Genomic DNA, 14,414 nt, shown 5'->3' on the forward strand with positions numbered 1-14,414 from the left:
GGTGAAGGCGATGACAATTAAAACAAAATGACGTATTTTTTTACTGTATTGTTATAATTTATAGCATCTCCTCATTTTCGCCAAATTGGATGCGACGCAACAATATTGTAAAATCCAGATCACTTCTCATCATATCTGTACACTTTGTTGATCCTTTTGGGTTTTTGATAAGCCACGTTTCACGGCGATTATCACGAATCGGTACGTTTGGAAGAGTGCATGAGTATAACGTCTCATTCAGTTTTGCTTCAAATTCGACTAGATCTGCTTTAAAAGAAGGACCGTATTCTTTTATTTTGTTCCATAAGGTTTGATTAAAATGATCGTACAGCAATGCATCTGCCCAGCTCCACTTGCGGATCGAAGCTCTCAATTCTGGTTCGATTTCAAAACGAATTTTGGAGCTCCGTGTTCCTTTCGACAAATATAATATATCATCCATACCCCAACACATTAGCTTTTTCAGCAATAGTAAAGATTCGTTGAAGTGTTCTTGAATAAGAACAAGATTAAATTCTTTAGTGAGTTTTTCAATGAATTTGGAAACAATTGATACATTTTCTTGTTCTAATTCCGACAAGCCTAAATCGAATAAATTAGGATTCTTCAAGTAGTTTCTAAACGGTACACGTTTATATTTGTCCCAATAGTAGAATGGATTCGAGACAAAGGTTCTGAAAGGATTCTCCTCTTCTTGTAAATTCAAATAACGCGTAAGTGAGAAATAACCAAAATTGGACTCGATTTGCGTTCTTGGATCTCTTAGTATTGTGATATACTTAGCACCTGGTTTCATCACCTTTTCCATTTCGGTTCTGTTGTATCTAGCATGGTTGACTAGCATATCGTATTTTTGAGGGTGGACTTGATCAGTCTTGAAGAAATCCCGGCTTAAAATTTGGGCGCCGGTTTTTGGAACTGCAAATGTGAGATTTCTTTGGTACCCGTACACTTGCAGAATTGAGGTGACAGTTGAGCTTCCGGTTTTGTGTGTTTTAAGGAACAAGACTCGGTGTAGTGGTGCGCAGAATTCATTCTTGTGACTTATTGTACTACGCGCCGATTCTAAAGATTCTGATTTTATATCTTTTTGGCGCATTTCAGTTCCATTGGACATCATAGGTCGATCAACATATTTAGGCTTACTAGGATTATTTCCTTCATGTTCGTCCCTGGAAATACAAAAATGTGAATTCAATTACCTGGCGGAAGTTTGTCGTTATTTTAATGACTTAATGTATTGTGTGAAAAAGCAATAATTGAAAATACACTTCAAAATTTACAATAAAAATAATACATGTGTGAATTTGTAAAGGTAAATTGGGAGCATTGAGCTGGCAGTTATGGTGTACCCAACTTTCTTTTTATTTTATTTTATTTTTATTATTATTTTTTTTTTGCGTTTTTCTCTGACTACACCACGGTGTGTGTAGGGGTGGGGGCTGGCAGAGGCAGAAGGGGACTCGCCATTCCGCAGAAAGTAGTTTCTTTACCTTTCCAGCATACCGAGTACACATTTTCCCTCAGTGTTAGAGAGAGATGCAAACGTGGATAAAGTGCCTTGCCTAAGGACAAGCGAAATGCCAGTTCCTCATAAACGCTGCTAAGGATAATATATGAGACAGATGCCTACAGCAGGCATAAGACATACTATTTTAAACTCATGTAGATCTTACTTAATTTAATACAAGCTCGTACGGTGTATTACATTAATCACTGCAGCAGCCTAACTACAGCAGCTGTTAATCTCCATATTTTTTTTTAATAATGCATTAGAACAGCAGGTTTTCTCAAGCGCATGTCAGACTATGTAATAAAACGTATAGGCATACCGTAAAATTTAATAGCGAATAAATTAGCATTATAATATTTTTATATATCAACATAAATAATAGGCCTATATAGGCCTATGCATAATTCTATTATCATAATTTATTATTTTATTACCAATTAGTGTGTTTCTTCTGGGACATACCACCCCACCCTGTCAAAAATATGCCCTACTTCACTGTTGGACAAATCAGAATGACCTCAAAATTTGTGGGGCTAAGATGGGTAGGTACGCCTACTTTCCCCACCCGGTATATCTGTCATCAGATTAGAGGATTGACATTCCCCCACCACCAACACTTACATCTCGATTTTGCAACTTAATACACTTTGAGAAGCATTTTTATGTTGCCTCAAATTGTGACAAGCATTTTTGCGTTGACTCAAACCATCTGAAGTTAAATCACTCCACCCATAGCCCACCGGCCTAACGAAAAATTCTGGATCCTCTTCTCTCAATACTTTATTATTATTGTTATTATTATTATTATTATTATTATTATTAGTATTATATTATTATTATTATTATTATTATTATTATTATTATTATTATTATTATCATTGTTATTGTTGTTATTATTATTATTATCATTATTATTATTATTATTATTATTAATATTATTATTATTATTATTATAAAAGGAATAAATCGTTTATAGTAGAAATTGTGCACTTTTGAGTTTGTAAAAATGTTGGGCTAATAGGTTTAAATGCTTCCAATTTTTAACAACGTACAGCACATTGCTTTCATAATAAATTTAGCCTTTGATAACCGTTGCACCCATAAAATCGATAGAGTGTAATGAGATTGTCACGAAATGTACAGACAAGTGCGTTCTTAATCGGTTTTGGTCTGGAAATACGCACCGCACTTGGAACAAAATACAAGAGAACAAACAAAACTCATGACAGTCATTCGTAATTGTTGTTGTTCTTTCCACTCGTTTTGAAAAGTTGGGGGTTTAACTATAGAAAACTGGTGAAAAGTATTATTATTATTATTATTATTATTATTATTATTATTATTATTATTATTATTATTATTTATAGTTAATATTAATATAGGCTACTAGAAATAACATGTAACACCATCGATTATTGCCATATATAAAAAGTAAAGCAACACATGGCAGGAAATTGATCCTGTGTCAGTATTTACATAATTATTGGATAATTGAATTACTTTTATGTACACGTCGCTGTATAGAATTTCAATCACAAAATGGCTTGTGTTCGCTTTATAGTACTGATAATGATAATGGTGGTACTGATAATGATAATAATGATGATGATAATAATGATAATGATAAGGTTTATAAAGCGTAGTAGACTACTAGAGGTAATAAACTAGTAGTAGTAGTGGTGGTGGTGGTGGTAGTAGTAGTAGCAGCAGCAGCAGCAGCAGCAGCAGCAGTAGTAGTAGTAGTAGTAGTAGTGGTAGTAGTAGTAGTAGTATTAGTAGTAGTAGTAGTAGTAGTAGCAGTAGCAGTTTAGTAGAAGCAGTCTATAGCAGCAGCAATAGTAGCAGCACTAGAAGTAGTAGTATATATATAGTAGTAGTAGTAGTAATAATGTATTTTTTGAATATATTATGGACGATTTGAGGAATAATATACCTTCATGAATTAACAACCTACCTTATTTCGTTTATCCATAAGTTGTTTGGATTATAAACAGGAAGACTGAGAGAAACTTTCATTGTTGGCATTGCATACAAAAATATTGCCAGTAAAAATATAACGACGGTGAGTTTACTCTTTTTCCACTTCATCCTAAATCAAGAAGTAATAAACCTATAGTTTAGTGAAACAAAAAATATTGAAATAGTGATATGGTGTTACGCGTAAGGCCATAACCTTAATGACAGAAGACCTTAAAGCCAGGCTCTGGAAGAAAATTTGTATAACTAAAGACACAAAAATGATGTTTGACTAAAAACTCGTTAATGCATTATGAGGTACAGATTTTTGAGTACCGGTACCGTATTTGAAAACTGGGGAAGAGAAGTAACCACCCATTTTCACCCTAGTACCTATTATAAAAACTTCCAGAACAATTACTGGGGTTACCTGAACCGACTAAAAATGGGCATTTTACAGGCGAATTTGAAAGGAACCGAGCCGGCCTGCACCATTTCCCCACAAGGCCTTCCCCACACTAACAATATGTAATATGCCTAAGTATGGTAATGATGACATCACATCGTGACCATAATTATGTAGTCACATCATGGATAGATGGGTATACAGTTTTTTCAAAGAAAATTTAATAATTTGGACTTTACAGTAAATCAAATAACGTAATGCTGTTCTAGTACTAGGTATAGTATAGAAGTTTTGTTGTTGTTGTTCTTCTTTGTCTCGCACATGCTTTGTTCCCTATAATTAAGCCCTGTCCCCTATAATAAAGCCCTGTCCCCTATAATAAAGCCCTGTCCCCTATAATAAAGCCCTGTACCTATAATAAAGCCCTGTCCAGACTATCGGAATTTTATTTGACAAAAACATGTGCCATGCCTAAATATGGTCATGATGACATGACGTCATGTAGACCTATATATTTATTTATTTCACAACTAATTTATCTTTATTCATATTTATAAGAGGTCTCTGAGATCTAGTTCAGAGTCCCTACTTGCTCATTCTATTCGTCCGTCAACAAAGCATTATGGCAATGGTTTTTTTTTTTTTTTCTTGGGCTTCTGTTTTTTCCCCTTTGCCTATTACAATCCGACTATACAGGCAACTTCCATTGTTGATTTTAAGGCAGCTTTCAAAAACTCATATTTTAACGTGTACTCTTCTTAAAATTTTTCTCCTGGTATTTTTTCATTTTTATTGTTAATGCGCTATAGGCCTATAAGCCAAAATTATTATTATATTATTATTATTATTATTATTATTATTATTATTATTATTATTATTATTAGCAATTCTCCCTATAATAAAGCCCTGTTCCCTATAATAAAGCCCTGTCCCCTATAATAAAGCCCTGTTCCCTATAATAAAGCCCTGTCCCCTATAATAAAGCCCTGTTCCCTATAATAAAGCCCTGTCCCCTATAATAAAGCCCTGTTCCCTATAATAAAGCCCTGTCCCCTATAATAAAGCCCTGTTCCCTATAATAAAGCCCTGTCCCCTATAATAAAGCCCTGTTCCCTATAATAAAGCCCTGTCCCCTATAATAAAGCCCTGTTCCCTATAATAAAGCCCTGTCCCCTATAATAAAGCCCTGTTCCCTATAATAAAGCCCTGTCCCCTATAATAAAGCCCTGTTCCCTATAATAAAGCCCTGTCCCCTATAATAAAGCCCTGTTCCCTATAATAAAGCCCTGTCCCCTATAATAAAGCCCTGTTCCCTATAATAAAGCCCTGTCCCCTATAATAAAGCCCTGTTCCCTATAATAAAGCCCTGTCCCCTATAATAAAGCCCTGTTCCCTATAATAAAGCCCTGTCCCCTATAATAAAGCCCTGTTCCCTATAATAAAGCCCTGTCCCCTATAATAAAGCCCTGTTCCCTATAATAAAGCCCTGTCCCCTATAATAAAGCCCTGTTCCCTATAATAAAGCCCTGTCCCCTATAATAAAGCCCTGTTCCCTATAATAAAGCCCTGTCCCCTATAATAAAGCCCTGTTCCCTATAATAAAGCCCTGTCCCCTATAATAAAGCCCTGTTCCCTATAATAAAGCCCTGTCCCCTATAATAAAGCCCTGTTCCCTATAATAAAGCCCTGTCCCCTATAATAAAGCCCTGTTCCCTATAATAAAGCCCTGTCCCCTATAATAAAGCCCTGTCCCCTATAATAAAGCCCTGTCCCCTATAATAAAGCCCTGTTCCCTATAATAAAGCCCTGTTCCCTATAATAAAGCCCTGTCCAGACTATCGGAATTTTATTTGACAAAAACATGTGCCATGCCTAAATATGGTCATGATGACATCACGTCATGTAGACCTATATATTTATTTATTTCACAACTAATTTATCTTTATTCATATTTATAAGAGATCTCTGAGATCTAGTTCAGAGTCTCTACTTGCTCATTCTATTCGTCCGTCATTCTATTCGTCCGTCAACAAAGCATTATGACAATGTTGTTTTTTTTTTTTCTTGGGCTTCTGTTTTTTTCCCCTTTGCCTCTTACAATCCGACTATACAGGCAACTTCCATTGTTGATTTTAAGGCAGCTTTCAAAAACTCATATTTTAACGTGTACTCTTCTTAAAATTTTTCCCCTGGTATTTTTTCATTTTTATTGTTAATGCGCTATAGGCCTAAGCCAAAATTATTATTATTATTATTATTATTATTATTATTATTATTATTATTATTATTATTATTATTATTATTATTATTATTATTATACTACCGTATTTTTTTTTCTTTGTCTAAGAAATCGATAATCTAGACAGAGCTTAATACGTGTGTATTGATTGATAAAACCCCACTATCTTTTATGGTCATTGATAACAACTATTACCATATGGCCAGTACCAGTCCCATTCATTACTGTATAATAATAAATTATTGGGAAAACATTGGTTTGATAGTGCGATATTAGAGACCTTTCAATTGCTACAGTTTTTTGTGTCAAAATTAATCAGTCGTATATGGTCCTTCAAATTGAATGATATTTTCAACTTTCTATGGGGTGAACGAATAATTAAAATGATGTTGATGCGACCCTTTGTAAAAATGCAGCATTGTGCCAACGTTCCTCTCACGAGGCCCACCTGTTGGTTCAATCTTCCAAGGATAATAATTAGCTAGACCCTCAACGAGACCCCGGTGAAGGGCGATATAGCCCTAGTAACGATTAGAAGTCTATACCCCTGGTACACAGCATAATAGTTTCCTGTTATGTTGAAAATGGTGCATAGCTATTCCATTTAATAATGTTTTTTTCGTAGAATGATACCATGAATTGCAGTTTTGTGCTGTAATTTATTTCTTTTCATCCCGTTCCCGTGGAATGGGTTTGTATGAAAATACGTATATAGGAGGATAATGTTATGGTTAACAACATACAAAAAGTTCTCTATGATCATATCCCTCGATTTTTTTGAAAATATCGAATTGGTACTTATTTGTTCATTTACTGCGCCAGTGGTTTGTAATCATCATAGTAAACTTTCTGCTTCCCTATGTCGGTAATTCCTGGGCTGGCTAAAGTGTGGTTTGAAACTGTGCAGGCCTCAAAACAATACAGTATAAGTTTGTTCTATCTAGAGTCTAGGTATGATAGACAGCCATAATATTTGAGCGGGAAACGTGTACAAAAAAACAAACATCTGTTACCTCATGAGCAAACAGGCAATTATGGTCGTATTATACAGCACTACTCTATAATTATCTCAACAAGCGAGCGAGTGTTGACGTGTTGATGTTCCAACCGGTGTTCCAACATGACGTCATAACTAAAGTTTAAGGAAAGTTTTTGCTACGTGTGCGCGTAGAAAATGAGTTGAATTTTTAAATAATAATAATAATAATAATAATGGCAATTATGATGATGTATCATCATTATCGCTATTATTATAATCATAATGTGGTGACATGTGATGATACTGATAATGATAATGATGATGGAGGGTTAATGAGAATATAATGATTATATGATGATGATGATGATGATAACGACGATGATGACGGTGTGATAAAGATGACGATGAGGATGAGGGTGGATTAATAATAATAATAATAATAATAATAATAATAATAATATGTCGTTCTTATATAGCGCTTCGTGCACAAAGCCTCTAAGCGCTTCACATCAACATCATCATCATCATGATAATGACAATGTACTAATGAGGATATGAAGATTTTTGCTTTGCACGTAGAAAATGAGTTATGTAATGTACCGTATGTAATTAGATTTATATAGCGCATAACACCGGGGTCTCTATGCGCTGATACAACAGAGAGCATTTCGTTATTATTTTTATTATTATTATAATGAGGATGATGAATGACAACGATGGCGATGATGATGATGCATCGGATGATGATGTGGTGATGATAGTGATGATGTTGATGATAATGGTAGAACCAATGATGATATGATGATTATAATAATGATGATGATGTTGGTAGACCTAATGATGATGATGGTAATGGTGATGTGATACCTAGATGATGATGTTTGATGACGACGATGTTAATGATGATGATGATGATGATGATGATGATAATAATAATAATAATAATAATAATAACAATGATGATAATGATAATAGTAATAGTAATAGTAATGATGATCATGATGCTGATCATGATGATCATGATCATGATAATCATGATGATGATGATCATGGTCATGATGACGATCATGATCATGGTGATCCTGATCATGATCATGATCACATCATGATCATGATCATCATCATGACCATGATCATGATCATGATCATCATGATCATGGATCATAATCATGAATCATGATCATGGATCATCATGGATGATCATAGCCGTCGGAAACATTTTGCAAGTGGTCCGGCCATTAGAGTCAGAGCGGGGGTGGGGGGAACTAATCAAATTTTGTTGTAAAAGTTAGTAGGGTGCTAAGCATCCATTATCCTCATGATGGTTGTTGAACAACTTTTTTGCAACTCTGAATGCCCGGAAATAAATGCTGACAATTTGTAGAGCCGCTAGCCCCTCCCCTCAAAGCCTAATAAAATTAGCACGGAGATAGAGTCTTTGTTGGAAATATGGTACCTCTGGATGCCTGGAAATACAAGCTGGAAAACCGGTATAGCCACCACCCCTCCCCATCCTGTCTATTGACAGACAAAAAGTTAGTGGGGACAGAGCCCATATTTTTTGGGCCAAGGTGAGCAAATTTTGAAACTTATGGCACCTAAATATAAATAAGTTATTGTTATGAAAATATGTAGTACAATATATACTGTACATCGTACATTTACTAAATTTATCTATATTGAAATATTTGCTCCCAGCGTGCACTATAATCCATATTCTAAGTTTCGTGGTATGAATATATCCCCATAGCAGACTTAAGGGTGTGTGAATAATGTTCATGAGGTACTCTCCCATATATAATACTAATAGGAAGATTTTTTAAAGGGCATCATATTCTTACTGGTATGACTCAAGAAAAAATAGAGATAATAATAAAGGCCTATGCCCTGTACATGACGCTAAAGAGTGGGCACAGAAAAAAAGCATCCAGGTTAAAAATGTTATATCTGGACACAGAATGTGGTAGCATTGACCAAATTACAATTCGTAAGATTATCTTAAATCATGGAAATAGACAAATGTATAACTACTGCGAAAATGATATATTGTTCAAAATGTTGCTTATTCCTCCATGAAATAAATAAAGTGCAGGAAACACGAATATGTACAAGGAATAACGATGATAACTGTAATTATATCTACACGACGTGCATGCAGTATTGAGAAATATTAACAATAGGCCTATTATGCAATTAATTAAATAAACCTAGAACATGTTCTATGAATATACACATGATACAGTTGCTATGAATTATCTATGGAAATACAGTAGGCCTCCTGTGCCTATACACAAATAACGTCGCGTTTCGACAAACTTACTGCTCGTACAATTTAATTTACACTTACCAAATTCAGTCTGAAGCATAATCAATTATTTATCACGCTCCAGGTCAGATATACTATCACTTGAATTGTTAAAATGCTGTAATTAAATCCTGTGTTTTCTTCTGGTAGACCTTACAGGATTAAACTCAGACAGACCATGTAGATACCTCCATGTACAGATCTAACAGGGGATATAGACATGACAGAGCACTAACATTCAAGGGCTATATCCAGCTTTTTTGTAAAAGAGTGGGGAGGGGCACAATGTTGTTAAATGTGGCTAGTTTTACAGGGGTTCAGTGGTCATACCGTGGAAACTTTGTTTACCTGGATGCCCAGAAAAAATATGAAATAATTTGACGATGATGATGATGAGGATGATGATGATGAAGATGAAACTTTGTTCAAAGTGAGTTCAATTTGGAATCAATGGAAAATAAAGGCCCCGGTAAGGGTGCAGGGAAAAAGCCCCGAGAAAAATCAGTAGTTTCTATTTGGTATAGACTAATTTGGGTTGCTACATACATTTAGTCTTATAAAATAGTAATACTTCCAGAGAGCAAAGCCATATCTTGTCATTGAGCACGGGGACTAAAAAGCTGGGCAAACATTTGATGGTTCTGGTTGTAGCGTATAGGCATGTTTGGTATTATTTAATTTTATTTATCGTTGCTTTGCATTGCATTGGAATTACTGTATTGATTTTGTCGGGTCGCCAACACGTTACATATCTAAACAACTCCCACCACCACTCGTTTGACACCATGACGAGGTCATCGGACTAAATTAATATTCAAATCCAATCAAAGACGTTGTTATGATTGCTGTTCCTTAATATTGTAGTCTAAAACTATAATTTTTGGATGCCCCAAAATAGCAGCTGGCAATTATAGAGCCAAATACCACTCCCCAGCAAGGGACAGAAACAGCATTCATGATGTGAACAAATTATGAAATTATGGCATCTGTGATACCCAAAAATAGCATCTGGAAACCAAAAATAGCAAGTAATCAGGGCTGGCTTTATCCGCATAAGCCTTGTGTGGTGACTAACCCCAACATTTCATACATAGTTAATTGTAATTATATGTTTATATCTCTAAACATTGTCAAAATTACACATTTTTTTTAGGGTGTAGACTTTTCTGTTATTTGCCATTCTCTTTTATTTGATATTTTTAATTGTAATATTTCTACCTTTAATGTAATAGGCCTATGTAAATATTTAATATGTGAAACTGAATTTTTATGTAATTTTATGTACCGTATTTTTAATCTTTAGACATTTATTTTTTATATCATTTTGTATTTGTATTTTTTTTTTTTTGGTGTTTTGACACACTGTTGGGTCTTTGATAAAAAAAAATAAAAAAAAATAAAATATGTAATAATATTGAGAAAAAGTGGTCCGGCTAAAGCCGGTGCGGTTCCGACGGCCCTGATGATGATGGTTGATGATGGATGATGATGGAAGGATGATGATGGGGGGATGATGGTGGATGGATGATGATGATGGATGAGGGATGATGATGATGATGATAATAAAATTGATGATGATGAAAATTTATCGCATATGTCATGCCAACAAAGACTACTTTTAAAAAGTAAGCACGATGCTTCGATGGGGTTCTTTAATTTTAGAATTTTATTGAATCATGAAAATGAATGGGGAAAACAAATATATTGTATAACTTCTGTGTGGCGGATCTAGAGGGAGTAGATAGGGTGGGTGGCTAGCCACCCACTTCGGTTACCGTGAAAAAAAAATATGGTCACTCGTCGTGTACTGTATACCTTCTCGTGAATACATATTACGTGTAGTAGGCTACTCTGGTAAGCGACGTTCTATTTTAAGCTTACTTCTTTTCAGATATCATCTAAGAGCGTCTAGCCGTCTACTAATTTTAAAAAATATCTCAAATGGGAGGGAAGGGTTTATTTTAACAATCGTGTTTTGTAGGCCTTCTGTAGGTCAGTATTCTATGTGGAATGCTTTAGAGATTCAATTTATCTCACAATATGAAAATTACCCAGAGCGTTAACTAAAATGTCACTTTCTCATAATTATAACCAATAAATGAGTTTAGATATTCTTATTATTGTTATTCTTAATAATAATTTCAATGTTCCTCATTGACGTAATAACAACTAATGTTAAAATTAGAAAAAAAAAAAGACGTAAACAAACTTAAAAACATGAAAATATATGACGGCAGTGTTACTCGAGCTAGGGCTGCAATGGTAAGATTTTATCCATTGCACCATAGAACCCGATCCTGTGAAGGTCTGTAGATATCCAGTCTATACATTTCATAAATTAATGCATTTCTCGGTAATTTTGAGTTTAACCATGGACCTATAGGTCCATGGTTTAACCTAGCAGAAGCCGGTTTGAAACGCTTTAGAAAACGCAAATTATGTTAATACCTAGGCCTAAACTTTTATTTATTCGTTTATTACATACAAATATATGTATGAGTCGATATATGCACATCTTTGATATATGGTCTTTGCTAAGATCCAAGCACAGAAATGAACAAAGTGTCGGACAGAAAAACGCTTTGCCAAAACGTATGGAAACGGCCTTGAAAAAATCAGAACAAAAACAATGGCTTTTTCGCTGGTGCGGGAAAAGTCAATAATATAGTAAAACTAATAACACTGTAATAGTAATGATAATATTTATTATTGATGATGATTGTCTTTTTATATGATTGTCTCTTCTGTAATTATGCAATAAATACATCCGGAGCAATTCAGTTTTTATTGTGATTTATGAATATTTTGAAATAAATAAATAAATAAAAAATGATGAAAATGATAATCGATAAGTATAGACTAATATGATATTGCACATGATAAAATAACAATTAAAATGATTATTCATGTCATGGTAAAATCCATAATTATAATAATTATTATTGTTATAATTGTTGTTTTCATCATAATCATTTTGCTATTTGGAATGGCTTGCTGTGTGTAAGGCATATCTAAGCGACGTAGGGCCTACATGTTATTACGCCAACCTACCAGCATTTTTACATCCTGAAATGAAGATATTAAATTTTATAAAGAAACAAAGCACCAGTCATCTTCAGCAGCAGCTGGCGAAGTATAACACAGCAGGCATCGCGAATCTTGTATAGGTAGGCCCTATATCGTTATTGATTACCGTCACAATGTAAACACAGTGTACTAGGGGCCTTTGTAAATTACTGAATAATCAGTTACTTTTCACCACTATTCGCTGACTGGACACGTCACCACCAGTAGCGTAACGACGGGTTGCGGAGCGCGGGTTCGAAACGATGGCCCCGTGAAAGTTTAGTAAAATGTTCGCTAACCTATGAATATTAATATCATGCTAAAAAGACTGCATTAATGCATTGCTCAGTATCGTTAAAGAATATAATTATATTATTTTTTATTATTCTCGGTATTTCTTTATTCAAAAAACAAAAAACAAAAAAACAAAAAAAAAAAACAAAAAACACGTACATTTCATAAAATATAGCAGCTCAGTGATGCATTCACATCATGAGTTGAATTGCATTTCATGATAACATCATAATCCGTCAAACAAAAACAAAACATTAAAGATAACAATCATTAATAAGCTTCACCAAAATACGGTAAAGGACTGCTTGCGTGGCGCACCGTATTACAAACAATGTTACGAAGCTTTTCAGCAGATCGAGTATTATATTTGTGGACAACATTACCTCGAACAGGCAATAATGAAAACAATTTACTTTTTATTTCACACAATTCGGGGTCCCTTTGTCAATTTTTGGGACAAGTGAAATGTGTCCTTTGGTTACTCGAACCAAGGCGGTATTGAATATACCTGCTTGCTCGAACCAAGTAGGTCTCCTAATAGATGTGTATTTAAATTCTACTAACCAGCCTAATTGAACACGAAGGCTGATTCCGGCAGATTCCTAAGATGATAATTAAAATTACAATTACAGCATGATGGATGTGCTTTAAAATTGTATAAGATGCTACGTACCTTATGAACCGTTTTAATAATCATTTATAAACCTTACTCCATCCACTTCCATACGCACACTCAGACTGACATATGTTGATGATCAATAAAGTAGCCGGATACCGAACCTGACTTACCTGTTGCTAGCTGACTGAACAAAGTTCCGGCTATAGCATAAACCTGTACAATGATTTACCAGAGTCACATCAAAGAGGGCGTTTTTACGTTTACTGTATTTGTAAATTGACACGTAATTATTTCTGTGAGGTCAGAAAAAAAATAATGTTGTGTTGCCCTGCATGCGCGACCAACCGAAATTTTCCGAAAAATCGGGTCGGCATTTTTTTAAATTAAAAAAAAAAATGTTTTTGAAATTTTGTTGCAAGTACAGATTCAAGAAATACCACTGCCAAAATTAACATTATTAGAACATAAAATGTAAAAGAGACATGTATTTTTATCAAAATCTCTGGAGAACCGAGCGCGATGACGATAATATGCACGCAACATCGGATCTCTCGCGCTGAGCTGTCAAGCAAGGACCAGATCTAAGCCTAGGCCTAGCATATTCTTTACTACTCTACAGCTAGTAGTTGCTTGAATCAAAAATATTATTCATTACCTTACAGTATATTGGACATTAAATAAAAACAGGCTTAGGTATGCATGAGCATATTGAAATTAGATTAAAAGATAATACATTTTATGCCTTATATAATTATGATGGAAAAGTTAAAGAATTTCCAACACATGTTTCTTTTTCCAATTTTATTAAAAATCCCATAATGAAAGTAGAAGTAAACGCTTAAGTGCTTTGAAGTTGCAAATAAGATTATTTAGTACATAAAACAAAGCAGTAAAATTGGAGTATTTTAAGAATAAGCATTCAAACTTACTCAATCAATAAATAGGCCTATGTATGATCACGGAGGTATTATTGAGAAGGAGATCACTCGGCAAAGCCACGCGCACGCAGCGCTATGCAAATGAACCAAGATCAAAGT

At 34.4% G+C, this 14,414-nt stretch overlaps 1 protein-coding gene across 1 annotated transcript; it reads right to left on the reverse strand.

Annotated features, from left to right (window-relative positions):
- Positions 1–7: 7 nt before the first annotated feature.
- On the reverse strand, positions 8–13,567 carry LOC117101540 (galactosylceramide sulfotransferase-like). Its single transcript, XM_033241509.1, has 3 exons — positions 13,432–13,567; positions 3,468–3,602; positions 8–1,172 (listed from the first exon to the last, which is right to left on the reverse strand). Exons 2-3 carry the CDS (start codon positions 3,599–3,601, stop codon positions 59–61), a joined length of 1,248 nt encoding a protein of 415 aa, XP_033097400.1. The 5' UTR covers position 3,602; positions 13,432–13,567; the 3' UTR covers positions 8–58.
- Between the last annotated feature and the right edge of the window lie 847 nt (positions 13,568–14,414).

The sequence above is a fragment of the Anneissia japonica genome, unplaced genomic scaffold (assembly GCF_011630105.1).
Source record: "Anneissia japonica isolate Jap-2015-1 unplaced genomic scaffold, ASM1163010v1 scaffold310_len583560_cov164, whole genome shotgun sequence".
Classification (NCBI taxonomy): domain Eukaryota; kingdom Metazoa; phylum Echinodermata; class Crinoidea; order Comatulida; family Comatulidae; genus Anneissia; species Anneissia japonica.

What these genes read in the sequence shown, in the direction of transcription:
- LOC117101540 (XM_033241509.1), bottom strand. Translation starts at nt 3,601, where the DNA reads ATGAAGTGGAAAAAGAGTAAACTCACCGTCGTTATATTTTTACTGGCA. An exon ending in TTATGGATAAACGAAATAAG is followed by an intron (nt 1,173 to 3,467) that starts GTAGGTTGTTAA and finishes TTGTATTTCCAG; the next exon opens with GGACGAACATGAAGGAAATA.